Here is a 25,607-nt window from a genome sequence, read left to right as displayed (position 1 = left end):
ATATTCAACAGGTCAAAGGAGCTAAGATTATAGCCAAGACCGATATACCCGCAAAACTGGCTATAATCCTTCAGGAGCATACACGGACATATAATGAACAAAACAGAGGACTTTCAAGCATTCCTGGTGAAAAGAACAGAGCTAAAAAGACAAAAACTGATTTTCAAATATAAGACTAAAAAGAAGTACACCAGAAAAAGAGGAAAGGGTTTAGGTAGAATGGAGTAGTCTATCTCAAGTAAGATAGTTTTTACAACAGAGGGGAAGATTAGGGGAAAGTGTAGGAACCTTAGTTTCAATGGAACTGTCTTAAACAAAGAATTACATACACACTCAGGTACATAAATTCATCTTACCTATAGGAAAACAGGATGGAAAAGAAATAAATAAGAGAGGTATGGGGAGCTGATAGAAGGTTGTCAGAAGCAAAACACTTTTGAGGCTGGACAGGGTATAAAAGCAGAAAGAAAGACAGGAAAATAGAAAGGAGAGTAAATACACACTAATCATAACTGTGAAAACAAATTTATATCAAGTTTCTCTAAAAAAAAATGCCTCATTTCTCAAATACATAGAGAATTAATTAAGCCAAATGTGTAATAATAAGAGCCATTCACCAAATGATAGTCACAATTCTCAGATGAAGTAATTAAAGCTCTCTAGAGACATATGAAAAAATGCTTTAATCCACTACTTATTGGAGAAATGCAAACTAAATGACTCTGAAGTACCACACATCTATCAGATTGACTATTAAGAGAAAAGAAAAATTATGGGGGAGGAGATGTGGGAAAATTAAGAGACAAACGCACTACTGGAGTTATGAACTGATCCAACCATTCAGGAGAGCAATCTAGAATTATATCCAAAAGGTTTAACCATGCAAATTCTTTGATCAAGCAACATACTGTCATATTTGTAATCCAAAGAGATTAAACACAAAAATGAAAAAGACCTACATGAACAAATATAAGGCAATTTAGTAAGGTCAAACTGTTTACTTCTTATATGGGAAAATGTTATCTGTACCTCTTAAGAATGTTATCATTGGAGACGGATCTGGTTCGAGATCGTGGCGGGATCCTCACCCGGCTCTCTCATACTGCCATGGCCGCTGAGAAGGACCCACTGGGCTACTTTGCTGCCTACGGCGGCAGTAGCAACTCCGGGTCGTCCTCGTCTTCGGAGGACAGCGACCCGGAGGAGACGGGCCGAGTGACCAGGGAGCCTGCCAAGCCGGCCACAGGGGACGGCGCAGCCGGGGGGATGCGGCTTGCCGGACGAGCTGTTCCAGAGCGTGTCCCGGCCGGCTTTCCTCTACAACCCGCTCAACAAGCAGATTGACTGGGAGCAGCACGTCCGCAAGGCGCCCGAAGAGCCCCCCAAGGAGTTCCTAGCCTGGAGGAACAACGCTGTGCCCCCCCCCCCAGTCATACCGAGTCAAAGAGAAGAAGCCCCCGCCTCCTCCAGATCTGGACATGGCCATCAAGTGGTCCAGCATGTAGGAGGACAATGGGGACGATGCCCCCCAGAATGCGCAAAAAGTGAAGTTACTGCCTGAAGGGGAGGAGACCCTGGAGTCAGATGATGAAAAAGATGAACCTACTTCAGAAAAACGTAAAGTGGAAACTGAACAAGGAAAGAAGAAAAGTAAGAAAGAATGTGTACCCTGAACCAATGGAGTAAACAATGTGCTGTTTGAAATCCAGACATTGTTGGGACTTTTAAATTTCCATAAAGCATCTTCCTTTTTGGAAAGCACATAAAAATTAGTCTGGCATCAGAATCTTTCCACTGAAGAATTAAAGTTTCATTAAAAACTCATAATTATTGCAAACATTGTGACTTTGTGATTGTGAAAATTATCATTCTTGGTGGAAACACCAGGGCCCTCACAAAATTAATGGTTTGCTCCCAGAATTTTATCATTTGTTGACCTGTCATTGTTTTTGGAATCTTTTCTAACAAAATGTATTTTAAAAGTAAATATATTGTATATGTACTGTGAACTGATGAGGTGCTTTTCCAAAATGTTTGTACAGTGTAAATAGATCATGAAAATAAAATTACTTATTAAAAAAAAAAAAAAAAAAAGAATGTTATCATTACTAGGGTAGTATGGAAAAGCTTACAAAGATAGAAGATGGAGGATTGCATTGAGTTATGATGGGATGACTACAAAAAATAAAATGGGGTAGGAAAAAGCAATTATATAAATGAGGCATAAATGGAAAAATTATTTTAGTGGAGGCAGAAGGGGACTGATAATATTAATGCTAATTCTCACCAGAACTGAATTTAAGAGGGAATAACATATACCTAGAAGGGTATAATAGTCTTCTTAACTTATAAATAGGAACCTGAGGGGATAAAATAAGAGAGGGACCCTGAGAACAATACAGATTAAGAAATAGGAGGGTAAAGTGAGAGGATTAGAGAGGGATTCTTAGAAGGGTGTGTGGAGTGAGAAATAAAAAGAGAGGATTAAAAAAAGATTAAAGAGTAGGGGGGCAAGGGAGAAGATAAGGAAGGGATTTTGAGGAGGCTGTGTGGATTAGGAGGGTAGCAGGCAGAAGTAAATTACAGGTCTAAGGAAGGATTGGGTAAAAAGAGAGGGAGAAAAGGATAAATAGTGAGGGAAAATAGGATGGAAGAAATATACAACTAGTAATCCTAACCTTGAAATGTGAATGGGATGGACTCACTCACAAGATGGAAATGAATAGCAGAATGGATTAAAAACCAGAATCTGACAGTATGGTATTTACAAGAAACACACATAAAAATAAGAAATACACAAAGAATGAAAATAAAGGTCTGGAGTAATATTTATTATGCTTCAGCTGATATAAAAACAGGAAGTAGTAGCAATTATGATTTTGGACAAAGTTAAATAGAATATACCCCCCCCTTTTAAAGTGTTATATCATTAACTTTAAAAACTGATCACATACTAGGGCATAAAAGCAGAAATAATAAAGGCAGTCTTTTCATATAATAATATAATAATAATTATATTTAATAAGGGACCATGGAAAAACAGAAATTGGAAACTAAAGAACAATCTTAAAAATGAGTGGGTTAATGAATCATAAAAATAGTAATTTTATCGAAGAGAATAATAACAATGAGAAAGCTCTTATCAAAACCATAAGATGTGGCAAAAGCAGCAATCAGAAAAATCTCTCAATGCTTATTTTATCAGTAAACAAAGAGATTAATGAAAAAGAACAAATTAAAACTTCCCAATTAAATGCTAAAGTGGAAATCCTAAAATTCAAAGATGAGATTAATAAAACTGATGTAAGAAAATCATTAAAGTAATAACAAATAAAACAAAATACAAAAAATAAAAAACAAATACCTCCCCCCAAAATAAACAAAACACTCTCTCTCTCTATGTTAATGGGCCTATATCCCAAAGAGATTATAAGAGAAGAAAAAAGGACCCACATGTGCAAAAATGTTTGGAGAACTCCTTTTGGTAGTGACAAGGAAGTGGAAACTGAGTAGATGCCCATCAGTTGGGAAATGGCTAAAGAAGCTGTAGTACATGAATATTAAGGAATACTCTTGTTCTATAAAAAATGAGGAGCAGGCAGATTTCAGAAAAGCCTGGAAAGCATCAAGGACATCAAGAACACTTGCCAAAGTAACACCAAAATAGTGCAATGACTATGACAGACTTAGCTCTTTTCAACAACACACTGATCCAAGATAAGTCCAATAGAATTGGGATAGAAAATGTCATCTGCATCTACAGAGAGAACTATGGAGAAAGCATTTGTTTTCATCTCTTAATTTCTATTTGCTTTTGCTTTCTCTTTTCTGATTTTTCTTCTACAATATGATTAATATGAAAATATGTTCAAAATGAGTGTACAAATATAACTTACATCAAATTTCTTGCTGTCTTAAGCTGGGGAGAGGTAAATGAGGGAGGGAGAAAAAAACTGTAGAGCTCAAAATCTTACAAAAAAATAAAGCCGAAAACCATCTTTACATGTAAGTGGAAACATAAAATATTATTAAAAAAAAAAAAAAGACAGAGATAACATTTAATTCCTTGGAATTGAGTGACATCAAGCTGCTTGCTTAGCCAGATATTTAAAAGAATAAGCTAAGGATAGTTCCAAACTTTTCACAAGGTAAAAATGAATCTGATCTAAAGGATTATCAGACTAGGTAACACAATGATTTTCATCATTATTATAAATTAGTTCATTTAAGACTATAATTTATAAGTGAAAATGTATAATATTCTTTCAGCAATGTTGTATTCTGCACTACAAAAGGATTTACGGTTGGAATAAAAATTATTTTAAAATTTTATTTTATGTGCATTGTCAAACAATGTGCGTATTTAAATCCTATACTATGAAAACAAATTAGCTAAACGTCTCTGGATATTTTATTGAAAATATCCTGTATTTTTTATACATCTGGACCAACAATGTTGGTAAATTCCTCTCAAAGAAATTCCTCTTAAGCATCTTGGTTTTGTATTTATCTCTACCCCTCCCCCCTGTTCTCCAAATTATAATCAATAAAATCAAAGAATACAAGTGGGTAAAAAAATTCTATTTTACTTCTAACTACCTTAAATTATGGCAGCTAATGTGGTACTTTATACAGAGCACTAGGCTTGAAATCAGAGACTCATGATGAGTTAAAATCCAGTTTCAGACCTTTACTAGCTGTGTGGCTCAAGCAAGTCATTTCACCCTGTTTGCCTCAGTTCCTCATTTTTAAATGATCTGGAGGAGAAAATTGGCAAACCGGTTCAGTATTTTTGCCAAGAAAATACCAAATGGGTCCCCAAAAATCAGATGTGAGTGAAGTGACTAAACAAAAAATTAATTAACTTTTGCCATAAGAGTTATGTTTGAACTTGAATCCAGGGAATATTGCAATATAATAGTAGAGTGGTAAAATGACCCAAGAAAATTCAATTGAAATTGATCAAATCCCAGTTATTGTTTTTTTGTCTCTCCAGAAAATGTAAATACATGGCAAAAGGGGGGAAAAAACCATTTTTTATGCTTAACAAAATTCAAATATAGGTTAGAATTCAGATTCTCTTAATTTTTTCTATTTTCCAAAATTTTTTTGACAAACAGTATTCATTAGATGCATTACTCTGGGAGTAGAACCAAACAAAATAAAAACCTTAGTTTATTAATTCCTCCAGATTATTTCATTCTGCATTAGTTATATCACATGTATGGTAGGGGAAAAAGATTTATTTTTTCTTGACTTTTCTTTTCAAAAAGGCATTTGGAGAGAGGGTGGTAGTGCACAAAATAGGATTCTAAGATAAGATTCTTTTTTTTTTCCTCCTTCTTTAAATTATAGATTTACACATTTGTGAAGGTATTATGTAGCCAGTTTAACTTAATTTCAGAACTGGAAAATGAACTAAGAATGAATGAACATTGATTACAACTTTCAGATGTAACTATAGTTAAAAAAGAGTCCCAGCACATTTTAAAGACATTCTGAGATAATGTAGACTACTACTCTTATAAAGAGAACAGTGAAGGACTATTTGGAGTAGGGGGAGAAAAAGAGTCATTCTCACCTTCATGGGGTTTTCATCATAAGTTGGTGTTCCCAGATCCATTTCAGCTTCATGTTCAAGGTTGGCTTCATCTCCAGGGCTTTCCCAAGTAGGAGGATCCCATTGAGTTTGCCTGGAAAAAAGAAACAATTGAGAAGTGACAGTTTAGAGAAAAAGAAACAGGTCTAAAACCTAAGTGGTCTTCAGCAATAAGTACAACTCAAAACAATATAGGAGGAAGAGGGAACAGAAAAGAAAAATCAAAAAGGATTATGTAGATTTGCTTATCAGTAAAAAGACTTCCTAAAGAATCTTTTTCTCTAGTCTGACCTGTTTTATTCTCTTAATAGGCTAAACATAAAACTGGTTGGGCATTAGCTGGCTAATTGGAATGGTCATACAATATTTATAGATAGTCTACATCTTAAGAGCTTTTTGAAGGTTGATTAAAATAAGCAAGATATAGATGCATTGGGGCAAAAGCTCTTGCTTTGGTATTCTTCAGGTCTCCTTAGCTTACCTGAGAAATCAAATGCTCAGAAAAAAACCAGGTGCTTCAAGCAACTACTATGGCATAACCATATAATTCTATCATTTTAAGATATTTTCAGAATTGAAAAATTCTGAAATTTTAGGGGTAAGCAGGAAGGCCTAAGGGGAAGCAACTGGAAAAATTAAATTCAGAATTTATACATATTTTGAACACTAGCTCATGTTACTTAAATATTAAATTAAAGATTTTTATTATTAAAGTATTAAAAGATTTTTAAGGAAAACAGGTGTTGCTCTGAGTTTAACCACTCTCCATCTTTGCCAGAAAAAGTTGCTATAATGAAAACTTTTTTTTTTTTTTTTAAATCAGTATTTCAGAAAGCCAGTGAAATTAAGAGACAGATAAGAAGGAAACACATGGAATATTCGAGGAAAATGCCTGCAGTTGGGAGATGTGAGTATTTGAAGGTCAGTGTTTCTATATCACATGGTATGGGAAAGAGAGTAAAGTATAGAATTACTGGACAGGTAGGAAGGGGCTAAATTATGAAAGGATTTAAAGTCAAAGGAATTTTATATTTAATTCTGAAGAAAACAAGGACCCAAATAGAGTTTACTGAATAGATTACTCCCAACAGTTTAGATGTGAGTTGATAGCAACCTGTACCAATATGAAATACAGTTTGCTTTTTGGATAAGAAGAAATTTTGGCTAAAACTATCAAGGCCACTGGCTACTTTAGATAAGTCTGCTACTGAGACCAAGTAACTTAATACTGTTTTTTTATGTGTTTTTAAGCATGTTCTCCAGAGACTTATGAAACCAAAGGCTGATTCCTTTATACTACAGATAACTTTCAATATCCAACAAAAATAGCTAACATTGTGAAAGCATGTTAAGATATGCAAAACATTATACATAATCAATCCTCAATTTTTACAAAAGTTCCTAGAAATTGGCACAGAAATAAAAAACGTGAATGTTGATACAATGAATCTATGGAAAATAGGGAGTTAAGTTCCCATGACCACCAAAAACTGTCATCTTTTGCTAAAGATTAAAAAAATAAAATAAAAATACAATTTTAATACTTTTCTACATGCCTTTATAACAAAAAAATTCTGATAATATGGATTTCTCTTAACATAGTAATAAGTCATAAAATACAGTAACACAAAATAAAACTAGCAACATGCAAAACATTTTTTTCACTAATAATTCCTAAGAATTCCACACCTTTTTGTGTTAATACCAACACCAACAACATTGATTTGAGATAATACATTTCAAAAGACTGACTGTATTATCATTTCATTTGGTCCTTTCAAGACACTGCTAGTTCCTGAACTACTTACTTGAACAAAGGCATTTGCATTATGGTTGGCTGTGTGCTGCAGACTACCCTTAAAATTAGCTATCATCATTCTAATTTGGCAGTTGAATAATGCAATGACAAACATTAAGACCAAATTCTGCAAATGTTAACACTAGCCTCTTATTCAAGAAAACTATAATGAAAGGTCAAACATAATTTTACCTTGTGATAACATGGTAATAGTAGATCTTTCCTTCTGGATCTCGGGCTGTTTTCCAATTGGGAGGCAAGACGATGGTTTTTGGTTTAGGAGGTGAAGGTGGTGGCAAATCCAGGAGGTTATTTGTCACAACTAACTCTGGCTAAAGAAAGCCAAAAGGAAATTTGTGGTCAGTGAATATGCCTCCTATCCGGTGAAATGGACAAAAATTTTAATATGAAGCTTAATGTATGCAGGGGAACAATGTACCCTTATCTGAAAAAAGAATTGACAAATAGGGAAATCACTCTAAGTTTCTCATCACTGAGTTATCAATACAATCACAGAATGTCAGAGCAGGGAGTGACCTTAAAAGTAATCCAGCACAACAAAGTCCTTTATAGTATATGCTACAAATAAGTATCCAGTCTTTGTTTTCAAAGTGAAAAGGAATCTATTAATAATAGAGGTAGGTCATTTTTGGAAAGCTCTAATTGTGATAAAGCATTTTTTTCCTTCAACTTTCACATGTTGTTACTAGTCTTGCCTGCTCACTGAGATCAAGCAAAACAAGTCTAATCCCTCTTCCACATTATGAGTGTCAGAGGCCTTCCTACAAGGAAATCAACAGTAGAAATAAATGTCTAATAAATAACAAAATATTCATAACAGTATTAGTGGTGGTGGCTTATAGCTAGAAATGTGTACACTAACATGAGAAAGAATGAAAAAGCTGCCATATGAATGCAGTGGATTATTACTATGCATTAAGGACAAATATCACTAATTCAGAAAAACACGAGTTGTGTAAATTTATACAGACCAAAATAAATACAACCAAGATATACATTACAACAATGTGGATGAAAAGATGACCATGAACAAATCGAAATCTGTATAACTGGGGAAAAAATTTGAAAGTCTCAGACATAATGAAACCTCTCTTCTCCCCCTCCATGAAGAGATATGAACATACACACATATTTTAAATTTTTATCAAATTTTTTTGTTTAGTTGTGTTTAAGGGTTTAAAGGATAGAAAGAGGATAAAATGTTCCTTTCCTTTATCTGAAAACATAATCAAAAGTTCCCAAGTAGTCTCTTCTCCAATATCTGTGGTTGATTCTTTTATACCATCTCTATATATCACTACCATTCTACACTTGTCCCCTTTCTTTGCAGTGAATATTAGAACTGTCATCAGAGAAAAAACAGAATAAATTAAAATAATCACTAAAAACAGGTAAGATTTAGAGACTTCACATACGTCAGTCTTATATCTTACACATCTTTTATAGATACATCTTATATTTCATACACACACACACACACACACTTTTTACTTATATATCTTTTCATAGATGACTTCCCAAATATACCTGCAAATCCGACCCAATTTTCTTCCTTGAGGAAGCAATTCTTAATTCTTCAAACCAAGATTGATATCCACTATTTATTGTCTTTCTATATCATTTAACTTGTATGTACACTCTTTTCCACAAATTATCTCATGTATCCATTAGTGCTGTTAGCCCAACCATAATAAACTCTATTAGGGGAAGAAGGAGTCTAGAATTTCAACATTGCCTAGTAATGGACCAAGAAAGCAGGCTTTCAGATTTTATTAACATGCTGTATATAAAAACCATCATTTTCCTGTATCTTTTCACATGCTTCATAGCACTATGTATTCTCATTGATTTGCACACCCCCAATAATGCACCAGCCATACATTGAAAGCAAACTCTTTGTCCAAATCTTCCCACACTTCTATTCAACATAAAGAAATGTGGTGAAGGAGAAGGAATAAGGAAGCTCTCCACAATTCTCTGGATAACAAATAGATTATGTATGTAGACTCTTAATTATCACTTCCTCTCTACATGACTAGTTTTTAATTATGTTTCTTTGACTATTACAAAGACCAGTCCTAAACAATGCATCAAACATACTATCAAACATACTATGTTGCATCCTGCTCAAGCTCAATTTGTGCTTCTCCATTGCTCTGTAAGATGATCCTCAATTTTTATTCTTTTGAGACTAATACATAACTAATACATTTTTATTTATTTACACTTATTTTATTTATCATATTTTAAATACATAACTAATAGGAAGGAGAAGAAAGAAGGACGAAAGAAGGAGAAGAAGAACATACTTTTTGTTTCAGAAAGAAGTTTGGGGTTAAAGAATTGTGCAAATTACCAAATGCAATGCAGCCCATCAGAATTCTCTATCTATTCAATACTGGGATCAGGTCATTATTTATTTGCATTGTGGGTCTAAGACAGATACACATGCACATGCACACAACAAGCTATATAGTTTGTATCATAGTCAATATAACACGTTTTCTTTATGCCCTTGATTTAGCAATAGATTTATTTAATAACTAAACTATCTTGATTGATTAGTAATTTAATTAATGATTTAAAAAATTTTTAGTTACCAATACCCAAAATACACACCAAAATTAAAAAAATAAAAACAAAAAATCTGGGGGACCTCACCATTTATAGGAAATTGTCCTTTGACTGGGACTCTTATGATGGACATCCTCCATGAGAGTGGCAAACATTATGGACAAGTATAAACTCTTGCTTAATACTAGTAACTAAGGGAATAAAAAAAGTTTTCTGTTACATCTTTTAAAAGAATGTTGTATGATTTAACACATGTATGGGAGACACCTTGTTGGAGGAGGGTCTTTAAGATAAGATTTTGTACTATTGAATCAAATGCTTTTTTTTCCCCAGTCAAATAAAAAGAGTGGGATCTTTTATTACCTGCACCTTTCAGTTAAATATGTAATTATTGTAAAACACTGTTCCCAAAAGACAATTTATTGAGGAATATTCTCTACGAATGAATAAAAACAAGTGATAAATAGATATACAGTTCATTAACTGATCAAAAAGCATTTATTAAGTATATATCATTTGCCAGACTTTGTTATCGGCAAAGAGGATATGGAGAAAAAAACAAAATTATCCCTGCCTCAAGGAGGTGATATTTTCTATGGAGAAAACAACATGTACATAAATACAAAATACATATAAGATAATAGGGAAAGATGTCATTAGTAGTTGAGGGGAAGAGTGAAATCCTCAGGTATATGATGCTTTCCCCAAGTCTTGAAACAATTAAGATATTTTAAAAAGGAGCAAGGAGAGAGCAAATTTCAGAAATCAGACATGGTTAGTAAAAAAGCACAGGCAAAGGGGGGCAGCTAGGTGGCGCAGTGGACAGAGCACCAGCCCTGAATTCAGGAGGATCCAAGTTCAAATCTGGTCTCAGACACTTAACACTTCCTAGCTGTGTGACCCTGGGCAAGTCATTAACCCCAGCCTCAAAAAACACACACAGGCAAAGATGGAAAATAGATTCTGTAAGCAATAAAAAGTAAGCCAATTTGGCTAACTTTCAGAGAACAAAAATTGGAAAAACAAATGTGGAAAGATATTTTGGGGTCAGGTCGTGAAGGGTTTTAAACACCAGTAAGGCACTGACATGGTCAGACCGGTGTTTAAAGAAAATCATTTTGGCAGGTGTTTGGAGAACTGGAGTAAAAAAAAGACATGAGACATGGAAAACCAAAGAGGCCATTGCAATTATTCAGGATAGAGATGATAAGGGCCTGAACAAAATGGGATGGCCATGTGAGAAGGAGACTAACATGTGAGATGAGGGAAAAGAGAAGGAGAAATAAATAATGTTAAGATAATGAACTTGGAAGAAGGGAAGAATGCTAGTATCTCTAATAGAAATAAGGAAGTGTGGGAAACAGGCTGACTTTGGAATGTCCTCATCCAAAGCTAATTAGTGATAGGATAATGAAGTACAGGGGAGAGACTAGGACCAAGATATATAGATATGGGAGGGACTATTATTGAAACGATTATGACATCCATGGGAACCAATGGTGAATAAAGATTAGATTTGTTAAATTATTTAGTAAATAATTATTTAGTAAGAAATGTTTATCAAATTCATTTATATTAAGTGCTTACTAATGTGACAAGAACTGTTCCTAAACTCTGGAGAAAAAAAAGCCCAAGGAGTTCATATTCCACATTAGACAAAATATTAAAAAGGAAATGGAAAGCAGAACTAGCGGGAAGAGAGAAGGCAAATATCTGAGTGAGAGCAAAATAGACAGTTTGGAGAAATAGCGAACCAGACATGAACATCCTAATTGAAGATGCTTAAAATAGAGTGGTTCCCAATGGAGACTGACTATTCAGCAAGTTGGTCTAAGGGTAGAGTCATCCTTGGAAAGAGTAGGCAGTGAGTATAAAGGTGAAGGAGACTAGGAAAATAAGCAGAAGTACAGAATAAAAACAGGGTGAGATAGGCCTAACGTAGATCTTTGGGGAATACTTATTGTTAGGAAGTAAAATAAGAGCTTATCTAATAGATAAGCTGACATGGATGAAGAATTGAAAAAACAAACAAACTATCAAATAGCAATTAAGAAATCGCTGGTAAAATTGGAGAAAGCAGTTTGAATTAAGTAATGAAGTCAGATCGGAAAAAGTAGAGAAATTAGTAAGATGAAAATAAAAGCAATAAATACAAACTGACAGAAATCTGGCTGAGAAGAGAAATAAAGGATAAATGCTTCAAATGAGATGCTGAAATTTGGTGAAGTGTTTTTTGTTTTTTCTTAAAAGGACAAGGAAGACTTGAATATATTTGAAAGCTGCAGGAAGAAACCAACAGAAAGTTTGAAGAAGAAATGATGGGGAAGGGGGGCATCAGTCTCTTGGAGAAGATAAGAGATGGGATCAAGATTTCATATAGCAGTTAGTGTCTTCATGAGAAGGGCCATCTTATTAAAGAGGAAAGGAATAAAGAATAGGGAAAAATAGAATTCGAGATGAAGAGAATGGGAGGAGAGCTCATAGCAAGTAAGTCTCTTATTTTCTCAGTCAATTACAAGACAAGGTCTAAGAGACAGCAATTATAAGACAAGGTAAGAATAAAACAAATGTTTACTGAAGTTTAGATTTAATTTAAGGTTGATAACAAATTTATATTGAATTTGGAAGGTATGAACTCTTTTCCAAAATACATTTTTGGCCAATTTTAAAAATATACATAATCTGAGGATTTTTTTTCCCCAATGCTTTGGTATTTTCTAGTCTTTTCAGATACCATGAAAGTTGTAAAGAGAGAAATTTCTCCCTGTATATTCCGTCTAATCCAGCTGCTTTTTAAATTTTGGTACTGTCAGTAGCATTTTCTACCTATTTTTTTTCCAGTTTTTTTGTCCAATTATCCTTAACTTCAGTTTCATTTTTAAATTTCCTTGCAATGACTTTTAAAATTAGGTCTTTTGTCAATATCAAATTTGGTTTTCTTCACACATTCCCAACATTTTCTAAGATTTCACAAATAAATCCATATTTTAACATAACATAATATTTTCCTCTTGATAGCAATCTTTATTTGACAAGGACTGTATTATTGTTAGTTTAGTAATGAGTTCATAAGTGAGAAAAAACAGATGCAACCAGAGCAGATAGTTTTTGGTAAAAGGATATGAGATATAATTATGACAATTTGAGGAATAGGAAAAGTTAGGTTTACTACGGAGTTATGCAGGACAGGAAGATCTAGGCCCAGTTATATCTATACCGCAAAAAATAAGAGTAGGAAAGGAAGAGCTTGAAAAATGAGAGGGCAAGGGAAGAAAACTATGGGCAGAGATATCTATCAGAGGGAATGGGATCATGGGTACAAATAAAGGGGTTGGCCTTGGTAGGAAGACCACCTTTTCGTCAGAGACAAAGGAAAAAAGGGAGATGACATCAAGAGGTTTTTAAATTAGAAAAGAGGAAAGAGCTCACAGTGAGCAACTTGTATATTCTCAGTAGAAAAGAAATCTGCTGACAGGGTAGGGAAGATGTAATGTCAGAGGCTTGAGGAGGAAAAGCGGTTTGAAGTAATTGTTTTTAGATGCAAGATAAAAAAAATTAGGGAAGGGCAAATCAACTGGCCTTCTACAATAGGGGAAAAATGGAAATTAAGATAAAAATTAGGAATGACTAAGTACAGTTGTGTGACTTTGTCCAGCTTCTTTTAGCTGTTTGGAAGTTGGTGGAAATAATCCAGAGATAGAATCCAAAGGTTAAGCCTGGAAAATAGTAGCAAGGAATTAGAAGACAACAGAGGTCTATAATATTCAACTATTTCAGGATGAAACCGGGGAAGAGAACAAAGTGAAGTCAGAGCAAAAGGTAAATAACCTAGCAAGAGAATTTTGAAAGGCAGAAGCATGGCATCTTAAGGTAAGGATGAACAATAAGGTCAGAAGAGTGAGGCTAGGAAGAGGAGCTTTAAAGAAATTTCCTAATTCATGAAAACAGAAAAGTACAGCAATATTGTGGCTAATGGTGATTTGAAGAATGACATATTCACACTTTTTTTTTTTTTTTTAAACTCAACCTTCTTTCCCATTAAAAGTATTACTCTTGTTTTCAGAACTCTCTTTTTGAGTTTTCCCTCCCACCAGCACCATTTTCCCTTGTAGAATTTAGGCCACCAGATCCCGTCTAAGAAATACAAATGACTAAAAGAATTTTCGAAAAAATGGGATCAAAAGCTGTACCAATAGACAGATGTGCTGGTGCCCCATCACAATAAGAAATATACTAAAGAAATGAAAATAGACAGAATGTACCTTGAAGAATACGTAAGAAATCTGTGAGAAATCAAAAGGAAAAATTAGTAGAAAAACAAGTGAGCTTAAGTAAGAAAAAATTAAATACATGCAAAATATTTCTTACCTGCTGTAAGGATTGAGGCTGCCCTGTTGCTACTATTGTAGTCACTGCTGCTGTTGGCTGTACTACCACACCCTGTGGGTGAGCTGTAAATATCTGCTGCCCCTGGATGTATTGAAGTCCTGGTTGAGGGTAACTCTGTAACAGAAATAAAGAAAATGAAGCAGTGATAAACACTGTTAGTTCTAAGGTAATATAATTAAAATTTAAATGTGGCATCTTCTAACCAAGATAAAGTTCAGGTTATCACATTTTGAAATAAAGCTTTAAAATGTCTTCAAACTTTCTTGGCCTATTAATATTTATATTGGGAAACAAGTAATAAGGGAATATATTTTACAATTAAAGGGAAAAAAAAAAAAAAAAAAAAAAGCCCAACAAAGCCCAACATGAAATCATCTAAAGCTTTTAAAAGCTTATGCTAAGTTTGAAAGTGAAAAATATAGTGTATTGCATAAGTAAAAACTTTTCACCAAGGGGCATTTATGTTCCCAAAACCAACTTGTTTGTTTCTCTCACAGAAGAGCATTTATAAAAGATGTTAATTAGATGAGCTTCTCAACTATTTGGGTTCTAGACAAATAAAATTAATTCAATTTCAGTGATGAAGAAGATTGCTTTTCATATTACTTTCCTAACCCTAGTCCTGTTTCTATCATCCCCAAAAGGTCAAAGGGTGTGAGTGAATCAAAGTGTGAAATTCTGCGCAGTTTCAACTCAGACCTCAGAAACAAAAGGTTGAAAATAATTTTGTCAGTCATTTAAGTACTATTTTATTGCTAATTTGGGATTCCTTCTTTTCTCTCCCCCCATTTAAAAAAAAAAAAAAAAAAAAAAAAAAAAAAAGCTAGGTCTCCCCATCTTGGCGTATGCTAGAAATACAGGATTACTCACATGTCCAAACCTATCACTAATCAGCATGAAAATGTTTTGACCTGCTCTGCTTCCAACTTAGGTCATTTAACCTTTATTTTTTGGTTAGGTAACCAAATATCTTCTACTCCTGAGAATTTACCATATAAATGCTGAAATTTAAGTGTGGATAGCCTCAGAAGTACTAAACTCAAGAGATCTAACAGTCTCAGTTTCTCCAGTAACTGGAATTACATTTATCTTATTACTATAGTCAGCATGCTTTTTTCTATAGTAAGCTTAATAGATGATGGATCAGTCTCTGCTTAAGTACTTCTTAAGAATTCTTTAATTTTAAAGGCAGCTCATTCTATTATTTGAATTGTTAGGAAATTTTAAATTTGAGTCTCCCTTTCACTTTTTACCCATCTGAATAAATTCTGCCTGTCAAAGCTTACTATAAAGATATCTTTTAAAGGTCTGACCTTTCTTTTATATATTAGATATTTATACATTTGAAAAAATGCTATCTTTTTTTTCCCTAATTCAAAGTTCTATTAAAGCTGGTTTCTTGCTTACACCATGTCAGAAAGAGATAGAAGTAAAAATGGTCCTCTTCCAATACAGTCTTCTTGCACTTGATCAGTAAGTAACTATCAGAAAAGCAAGTACTGGGTAGTTTTAAGAGCCCTAGTACAACTAACTTAACTGCTAAGTTAAATAATTAACTACTTGTATTCTAAACAAGATCCTTTCACTGTGATCAGACAGATAATCTTCTAGAGCAATAGTATCATTTCAAATAATAACATTCTCAATATAAATGAAACTAGAAAAAAAGAATTTGAAGCTAAATGCATGGCTATCTCAAGTCTTTGGAGGAGAAAATAAAGGAGTTGATTTACATGCTAATCTAAAAGTACTCCAAAAAAACCCTATTTCATGTATATGCAAAAAGACCTCTTCTGTTACTTCTGAAACTATGTAACATTCTATTGCAGAAGATAAAAGAGGAAGAGAAATTCTACTCACTCAATACATTTCAAATGAATTCAAGATATAATCTGATATTTGATAGCATTAATACAAAGATGGGGATACAGGAAGATAGCAAAAACATGTCTGACAATAGGATTACGAAACAGGATACAGCAGGGTTTAAAAGCTTATATAGAAAAGAGAAGTCACAAGCCCATGCAACATGAATCTCTGGTTTAAAAAAGGTGCCTGGAGATACTGGATATGGCAAACATCAACTATATAAAAACAATATATTATTATTTCTAATTAGCATCACAAAAAATGAACTAAACTTAAATAGGAATGAAACAATTGGTCATGAATTTGGGAATCATTTCCTAATTATCTGTATAGGCATAGTCAGGGCACTGACTAAAATCAATACTAAACTAGAAGTAAACAGCAAACGATTCTAACAACTCCAATTTCACCTATTTATAAGAACTATTGGTGTTTCATAAACTTCTTCCTGGAATGTCAGGCACTGTGCTAAGCATTTTCACAGATATCTTATTTGCTTCTCACAATTGTCTGGAAAAATAGAGACTATTATTATCCTCATTTTACAGTCGAGGAGATTGTGGCAGAGGTTAAACAACTAATTGATACAACCAGTAAAAATCTGAGGCATATGTGAACTCACATTTGATCTTCCTAACTGCAGGCCCAGCACTCTATCTGCCAGCTGCTGCCTGCTTCATTACTGCCAACAGGCAATGCCCACATCTCCTTCCATTTTCAAAAAGACCCTCATTTGATTTATCCCATACTTTTCTTCCTTTTTGTGGCTAAAGTCCTTGAAAAATTATCTTATCCATCCAAAACTTTTTCCAAAGTACCTCTACAATCTCTTAATTGTCAAATCATTGGATTTGGCCATCTCAATTGCCATTCTCAACTCTTCTGGAAGAGGATATCTTCAAATCAACGCTTTCTTCTCTCTAGATTTTTGTGATACTGTTTCTCTTTCTACCTGTTTGACAGCTTCTTCTCAGTCTCCTTTACTTGATCTTCATTCAAGTCACCTCCAACTAATTGGAGATTACAAGGTTCTGTCCTGGACACTTCCACACTATTTTGTTTGATGAAATCATCATCTTTCATAGATTCACTACCATCTCCCAACTGATGATCAATCACTAAATCTACTTAGGCATTTAATTCTAATCTCTTTGCCGATTTCCAATCTCCTATCTCCAAGTGCTCATTGAACACAAAAAAACCTGTGAACACTAAACTCAACACATCCAAAACGGACTTCATTATCTCTCCCCTTACTGTGAAGAACATCACCTTTAGCCCAGTCACTTAGTCTTGCAAACTCTCCACCTTCTCTTACCTCTCATATTCAGTCTGTTGCCAAAGCCTGTCCACATTACCAGCTTAACATGTCTCATGTGTACCCCCTGCTCTCCTCTGACATTGCCAGGCCCTTAGTATCTCCCAAATGGACTTCTGCAATAGCTTGTTGGCTGGTCTGCCTGTCCCAAGTCTTTGTCTCCATTCTAGTCCATCTTCCATTCAGGCATTAAAGGACTAACAATATTACACCTTTTAATCAATAAATTCCAGTGGTTCCCTGCCTTACAGAATTAAATGCAGAAAACCATTCACAACCTGCCCTACCCACCCACCCATTCTTCCTACATCTTATACCACCAACACTGGCCTCCTTGCTGCTCCTTAAATAGCACATGCCATCTCCTAACTCCCAAGGCCATCCTTCATGCTTAGCATCCTTTCCCTGCTTGTCTCCACCTCTTAGCTTCCTTCAAGTTCTAACAAAAATATAGCCTTCTACATAAAGGCTTTTCTGTCCTTCCTTAATTCTAATGCTTCCTTTCTGTTGGTTATTTCCAGCAAATATTGTACACAACTAGTTTGTTTGTACATGGTTGCTTGCATGCTGCCTCCAACTGTTATTCTGTGACTTCCTTCAGAGCAGAGATTGTCTTTTACCTTTGTATCCCCAGCACTTAGCACAATGCCTGGCACATTGAACCCCCTGAACCCCCGGTTCAGGATATGAAGTCATTTGAAAAATGTTATATCTTCTGATAAAGCAAAAAGTTAGAGAAAACATTTTCCAAAAAGTTTAGTGAGCAATTAAACCAAATTCTACCAATGTATAGGATAGAACTGGGGAAAAACAGTGTATAAATATTAAAAAAGATTATTGAAGTCACTATAAAAAGCTATCCTATGAATGATTAAGGAAGCATGACTGGATATTCCCAGACAAGAAAATAAAAATGGCATTAAATAAGCTAGATAAGAAGACACAGCTAGGTTAGTTCAGAATACAGAGAAAATAGATGCAAAAACTGACAACTTTTAAATCCCTGAGGCAGTAATTTCTTAAGTTATATGCCTGAAGAATTCATAATCTCCAAAGATTTAAATATCTGAGCCGCCCAAAGGAAAAGAGAAACATATTGAACATGTCTTGGCTTTAGCCTACTACCACAGATTAATTGTTCTAATAGTAATATGAAAAACATTATTCAAGAAATATATTCCTTCCTTAGCTTTCTCAGCAACGTGATGATAAAAGATAATTCCCATAGACTTTGGTGGGAAAATGTTTGAGAGAACTATGGAGATTGAATGTGGATTGAAACATAGTCTTTTCATCTTGATTTTTCTTGTACAAGGTGACAAATATGAAAATATATCTAAAAGAATTGTACATGTATAATCTATATTATATATAATGCTATCTTGAGAAAAGGGAAGGCAAAAGGAGGGAGAAAAAAAATTTTTTAATACAAAATCTTAACAAAAATGAATGTTTAAAACTATCTTTACATGTGTTTGGAAAAATATTACTGAAGAAAAAAATAAATCTGTTCTTCAAAATTTTTTTTATTATTTTATCTAGCTCTTTAAACTTTGATTGGTATAGAATGAAATTGTTGGTTAGATAGCATGACAACATTTATTATACTCAACAGTCCAACAATAGTACTGAATATTCTTAAAGCCTTCTTTATTTCATTAATGGTTGCTTTTCAATTGCTTTTATTATCATGCTTTCCAGATATTTTATGCATTTTGTAATTCTAAAAAAATTGGAATACCTTATATTTTTACTCTTTTATTTTATTATTACCACACAAAACGATTATTTTTGTAGGTTTATTCTTTATCCTGAAACTTCATTCTAAATTATCTCAATTATAAAACCCAGTTAACAGTTACATGTAATTTTTATTTTCCTTTCAGTTTGTCTTTATTTTCTCGTCTTACTACATATTAATGCTTCTAAAACTACAGTAATTTTTTTTGGGCGGGAGGGAGAGAAAGAGGAGATTCTTAATTCTTGCATTTACTGGCAAAGTTGGAGTTTCCTCATGATAAAGAGGTTTTAAATATACCCTTTTTTACATTAAAAATGATGATTCTAAGATTAATTTTAATAGCATAAATAAATGGATTTTATTAAGAGTTTTTTTTTTAAATGTTAATTGATAGTGGCTTGATTTTGTATTTCCAATGTGATAATTTTTTTTTAGTCTTGAAACATTCTTGCACCCTTGGCATAAGTCTAACTTGGACTCAGTGATAAGCTATCAAAAAAGCAAGGAGATACTTTACTGGGTGAGGGGGAAAAAAATCAAAATACATTCAGAGTAAAATAAGGTCTAGATGTAGAAGAAAAATAATGAAATTTTTAAAAGTAAGGATAAGGGTAAAAAAAGTTATTTTGTAAGAGTTACAAAATGATTAGTAGTACTTAGTAAGGACTTCTCAAACTTTTTCCACTGACAACCTCATTTCACCTGAGAAATTTTCATATGATCCTGGTATATAGGATATTACTCCTACATTCAGTTATGAGACCCCAAATATAGTCACAAACCAAGAAGCTAGGCATAGATAAGGAAGTTGGAAATAAATTCAATAAATCCAGTGTTCAATAAATTTGACAATATAAATTACCTGGGGAAAAGTTTTTATTTCATAAAAACTCCTGGAAAAAAGAATGCAGTTTGTTCAGAACTTATGTTCTGAACAGAAATTATGTTCAAACCAACATTTGCAAAACAAAATGAACTCAAAATGATTGTGACCTGAATATTAACAAATATGCCATATTCTTCACATAGGAGAAAACTAGAATAGATAAACCTTTCCCATTTAGGACTGAAGGATAAAGAAATGTTGATTGGGAAAAAATTTTGGATCATGTCTCCAATAAGGATCTTACATCCAAGAAATGAAAATATAGGCAATTAGTATGAATATTAAGACCATAGCTATTTTTGAAAAGAGTCAAAGGACATGAATAAACAGCTCTTAAAAGTAAAATTAAAAATTATTATTGTTCATAAAGATGGCTTTAAATAAAAAAATAATAATGTAATATATAGCATTTATGTAGTTTTAAAAGTTTGTAAACCATTTTATGTATATCTCATTTGATCTTGATAATGCTGCCAAATAATGTACTATTATTTGCATTTTTCAGATAAAGAAACTAAGACTCAAAGAGATAAGATCCCCAGGCTCTTGATTTAAATCCAGGTCTTTCTAACTCCAACTCTAGCATTCTCCACCCACAGTGCTACTTAGCTTCTTTACAAGAAATTCGTATCAAACTCTTGGTCATCAAACTGGCAAAGTATGACAAAAGATAGGAATACTTAGTAATGGGAAAAAGATGAAAATCATTCTGAAAACCATAACTTTAAGTTATGCTAACAAAATGTCTAAATGTTCAATCATTAGTTTGTAATATCTATGTTCCTCCCTAACCTGTAAGGCAAAGAATTTATACTGAATATTTTAGGGGAAAAAACAACCCCCCCCCAAACTAACTAGTTAAAAACAAAAACAATTAAAAAAAAAATTCCAATGCAGCAATTTTGTAGTGGCAAAGATTCAGAAATAAAGTACATGTCTATCACTGAGAAATGGCTAAACAAGTAAAAATAAGCAAATAATGGAATATTACTGTGCCTTAGGAAATGATCAATAAGACTACAAACAAACCCAAGAAACATGAGAGCAACTGTAGAGTGAAGTAAACAACTAGCAACAATGTCAGTAGAAATAAAATCAAAATCAAATGCTATGAAATTATGCTAGTCTGGAATAGGTGATGTGTTCATTGATTTTCCTGAACTGCTTATTTCCCTCTTTTTTATTCTCAGTTATGAAAGATGGCTTTCAATAGGGGAAGAACAAGGAAAATGCATGGAAATCAAAATAAAATAAAAACAAAAACATAGCAAAAAAAAAAAAAAAAAATTTCAGATCTGCTAAAGGACATTCCATAAAATACTCCCTTCTCTCCCAGTTATATACAGATTTGGGTACAGGTTCAATTAATGTCCACTCTGCTCAATTGAGATGACCTAAAAACAAAGAAAGTAAAGATTTTCTTATCCCTGAATCCCTTCTATTATACTTAGTAGTTCAGCATATATAAGGCCTCAGGTAAATTACAGATAGGAGGATTAACTGGGTCTAACTGACTTACATATTATGGTCAAGTATGAGGGACTGGCAGGGATTGGAAAAAAGATTTAAGTTTTGTTAAATGGTGTTAACAGCTAATTCTGAAAGAACTCTTTTTACCTACTAGAATGATGAAACTAGATTCTATTTTTACAGACTTAAACAGGAATAACATCTGTTTAGAACCACCATTGTTATATGCCTTCCCTAAGTTACATAGAAGTATAGTTTCAGGTGCACAATACTACCATATCTACATATCTACCATATATCTACATGGACTTTTGTTAAAGTCCTTTGGCATCTTTGAGCCTCAATACATATAAGTTCTTATCTATATAATGAGGGAATTAGCCTAAGTGATGACTTTTCTAAAATTCCTCCATGCTCTAATTTATATTATATGACTACACTCAAGATAACAGGATACACAGAGAATGGTTCCCTCCCATCCCGACTTGTACAAATAGATGGGCACTCAAATGTGTCAAGAAACAATTTATAGTCTAGGAAATTTCAAATATGACATGACAAATAGTATAAAAAAGGAAGAAATAACAAAAAACAAATCTAATTAGAGATCTAAATAGAATACTACAGTAAGGTAAAAAATTTAAATGCCAAGTTATTTATTGAAAGACAACATAAGAGATACTGCAAAAATTATTCAAACACTGGATAAAATGAATAATCTTCTAAGTCATTTCTGATTCAGAATAGTTCTAATACCAACTAAATGAATCTATTTAAATGTTAAAAATAAATTAAAAAGAATACAACTAGTTTTTTGGGGGGGTCATCTCCTCTTCCTTACCCAAAATTTATTCAAAGGTACAAGATCATATATCATGAACTCTAATATTTTATTTTTATATGCCCAAGCTTATGGGCATATAAGATCATGTGCTAATTCCCATATGGAGAAGTATACAAAATAGCACAAAAATAATGGACACAAAATATGAATAAGATGAAGACAATAGGGAAAGTAAACTATTCTTTACATATATTGTAATTAAGATATCAAGTTCTCAATTACAATAGTCAATAGCTATCCCTTTGAAAAGATTTGAGGACATAAAAATAATATGGAATAACATGAAAAAAACACGTTAACAGAAAAAAAAAAAACCGGAAAGGATAAAAATGTAAAATTCTAATCCAACTCTGCTTTTATTGTACAAAAAGCCTTTTGCACAATGACTAACATGATAAACAGAATACAAAGACAAACTGATTTTGTAAAGTAAGTTACCTGTACAATTGGTGGAGTTGTTTGAGAATAAGGTGGTGTCACACCGTAGACAGTCTGACATGTCTGACCCTGGTAATACATAGCTGTTTGAGACTGTGCAGGTGAGTATGGCTGCTGCACAGGGACAGTCTGTTGATTAGAATCCCAAACACCATAACTTTGTCCCTGTACAGGACCTGGGGCAGGTACTGGCAAAACAGCCACATTAGGTTCCTGATGAACAACGGCTTCATTCTGTGCTACGTACTGTGAAGTTGAAACCTCCATTGGTGTTGCTACATGTTGCACTACTGGAACTGGTTGAGGAGTAGCAAGGCTTGGTTCTACTGAGTGTCCCAAAGTCTGGGTATGTTCATAGGTGGCAGGAGAACACATAGGGTCCATGCTAGGTGTGGGTAATAGCACCTTCCCAGCATTAGGATTGCTAGGATCCACATAAGCCTGCATGGGATAACCAGGAGGGTAACCAACAAAGCTATGGTGAGGAGCACTATAGCCCAAGGATTCATAAGGAAGGGGGGAAGTCATCCCAAGGTTCTGCATCTGCTGCTGCTGCTTCTGAGCCTCCCGCTGGGCTACCTCCTGTTCAAAGAGCTTCCGGCGCTCTTCTGTAGAAAGCTTATTACGGTCCTTAAGCCGTACTTTTTTCTTAGAAGTAGGCGTATCATATCTGAAAATGAAGATTAAAAACATCAGGAAAAGCTTCATCCATTTTTAAAAAAATGCTAAAGCACTTAAAAACGGCTCATAGTCTATGTTCTCCAGAAGTTGTCTATATATCTCTTCATTTTTTGGACCTTGGAATGTGGCCTCTAAAACATGCCTAGGACTCCATTTACTTTCCCCTAATCCTGCCACTCCTTTCAAGATCATCATCCCATACCTTTGCTTCCTTTTACAACCAAATCCCTAGAAAACCACTCTAAATTGTACCTGCTTAATAATAAACTGGGAAAACATTTCTACAGTCAAAGGTTATGATAAAGGCCTCATCTCCAAAATATAGAGAGAACTGACTCTAATTTATAAGAAATCAAGCCATTCTCCAAATGGTCAAAGGATATGAACAGACAATTCTCAGACAAAGAAATTGAAACTATTTCTAGCCATATGAAAAGATGTTCCAAGTCATTATTTATCAGAGAAATGCAAATTAAGACAACTCTGAGATACCATTACACACCTGTCAGATTGGCTAAAATGACAGGGAAAGATAATGCAGAATGTTGGAGGGGATGTGGGAAAATTGGGACACTGATACATTGTTGGTGGAATTGTGAATACATCCAGCCATTCTGGAGAGCAATTTGGAACTATGCTCAAAGAGTTATCAAACTGCATACCCTTTGATCGAGCAGCGTTTCTACTGGGCTTAGATCCCAAGGAGATTTTAAAGAAGGGAAAGGGACCTGTATGTGCAAGAATGTTTGTGGCAGCCCTCTTTGTAGTGGCCAGAAACTGGAAACTGAGTGGATGCCCATCAATTGAAGAATGGCTGAATAAATTGTGGTATATGAATATTATGGAATATTATTGTTCTGTAAGAAATGACCAGCAGGATGGTTTCAGAAAGGCCTGGAGAGACTTACATGAGCTGATGCTAAGTGAAATGAGTAGGACCAGGAGATAGATGTATACTTCAACAACAATACTATATGATAATCAATTCTGATGGATGAGGACCTCTCCAACAATGAGATGAACCAAATCATCTTCAATAGACCAGTAAGTAATGGACTGAACCATCTACACCTAGCGAAAGAACTCTGGGACATGACTATGAACCACACCATAGAATTCCCAATCCCTCTATTTTTGTCTGCCTACATTTTTTATTTCCTTCACAGGCTAATTGTACACTATTTCAAAGTCTGATTCTTTTAGTACAGCAAAATAACTTTGAACGTATATACATATATTGAATTTAACTTATACTTTAAAGCATGTATTGGTCAACCTGCCATCTGGGGGAAGGGGTGAGGAGGACGGGAAAAGCTGAAACAAAAGGTTTTATAATTGTCAATGCTAGAAAATTACCTATGCATAAAATTTTTGTAAAATTTAATTAATTGATTTTTAAAAATTAAATAAATTGTACCCTAACCCTTCACATTTTGCAATCACTTCAAGTCTTTGCAATATGGCTTCCAACTTCAACCATATCATTTTCTTCAAGGCTATCAACAATTTTTCAATAAACTGAAGATTTGTAATTATTTTTAAGATCTCCCTCTATATCATGTTATTTGTCAATCCAAATTCCTTCCTATAAGAATTGTAGACTGTATGCTTAGGTACTTGTCTCCTTAATCAGATCATAGAGTAATTTCTGCTCCTACTTACCTATCATCAGGTCTTTTTGTTCCTCGTTCATAAGCAGAAGGTGGTGGTGAAAGGGAACTTCGTCGTTTCTTTTTTTCTTTGCTCTGTGTTTGCCTTTCTGGTTCTCTTTCTCTGGATCGGTTAGGAGTCTTTGGAGTAGTTGCTTGGTCTCTGAGACTTACATTATCCCTTCCCCGCTCACCTGAAAGAAAAAATGGTCAACTAAAACAACCAAGTCAACAGAATTTTCCACTTTAGTATTATAAAAGCAAATTAAATGAACTCATAACTTATCCTAGATGGGTTGACAACTTTAAAGATATTGTTAACCATTACCA

At 33.9% G+C, this 25,607-nt stretch overlaps 1 protein-coding gene and 1 pseudogene across 4 annotated transcripts in view; one reads left to right on the top strand and one right to left on the bottom strand.

The window, feature by feature from the left end:
• SETD2 (SET domain containing 2, histone lysine methyltransferase) overlaps positions 1-25,607 on the bottom strand; it is a 130,110-nt gene that overhangs the window by 19,138 nt on the left and 85,365 nt on the right. For 2 of the 4 annotated variants that reach the window (XR_012489244.1, XR_012489247.1), the window contains exon 15: positions 25,356-25,471. Coding sequence is in view for 2 of the 4 variants with exons in the window: in XM_074310157.1 (XP_074166258.1) it covers positions 5,582-5,693; positions 7,590-7,729; positions 14,361-14,495; positions 22,948-23,617; positions 25,291-25,471 (1,238 nt within the window). In the remaining 2 variants the exon portion in view is untranslated. Of the gene's footprint in view, positions 1-5,581; positions 5,694-7,589; positions 7,730-9,925; positions 10,184-14,360; positions 14,496-22,947; positions 23,618-25,290; positions 25,472-25,607 lie in introns of those variants that run through there. The other 2 variants (XM_074310157.1, XM_074310238.1) reach the window with 2 other exon arrangements.
• LOC141538755 (UPF0690 protein C1orf52 pseudogene) lies at positions 1,108-2,097 on the top strand (annotated as a pseudogene).

This window comes from Sminthopsis crassicaudata, chromosome 1 (assembly GCF_048593235.1).
Source record: "Sminthopsis crassicaudata isolate SCR6 chromosome 1, ASM4859323v1, whole genome shotgun sequence".
NCBI lineage: Eukaryota > Metazoa > Chordata > Mammalia > Dasyuromorphia > Dasyuridae > Sminthopsis > Sminthopsis crassicaudata.
This window is presented reverse-complemented; position numbering and strand designations above follow the sequence as displayed.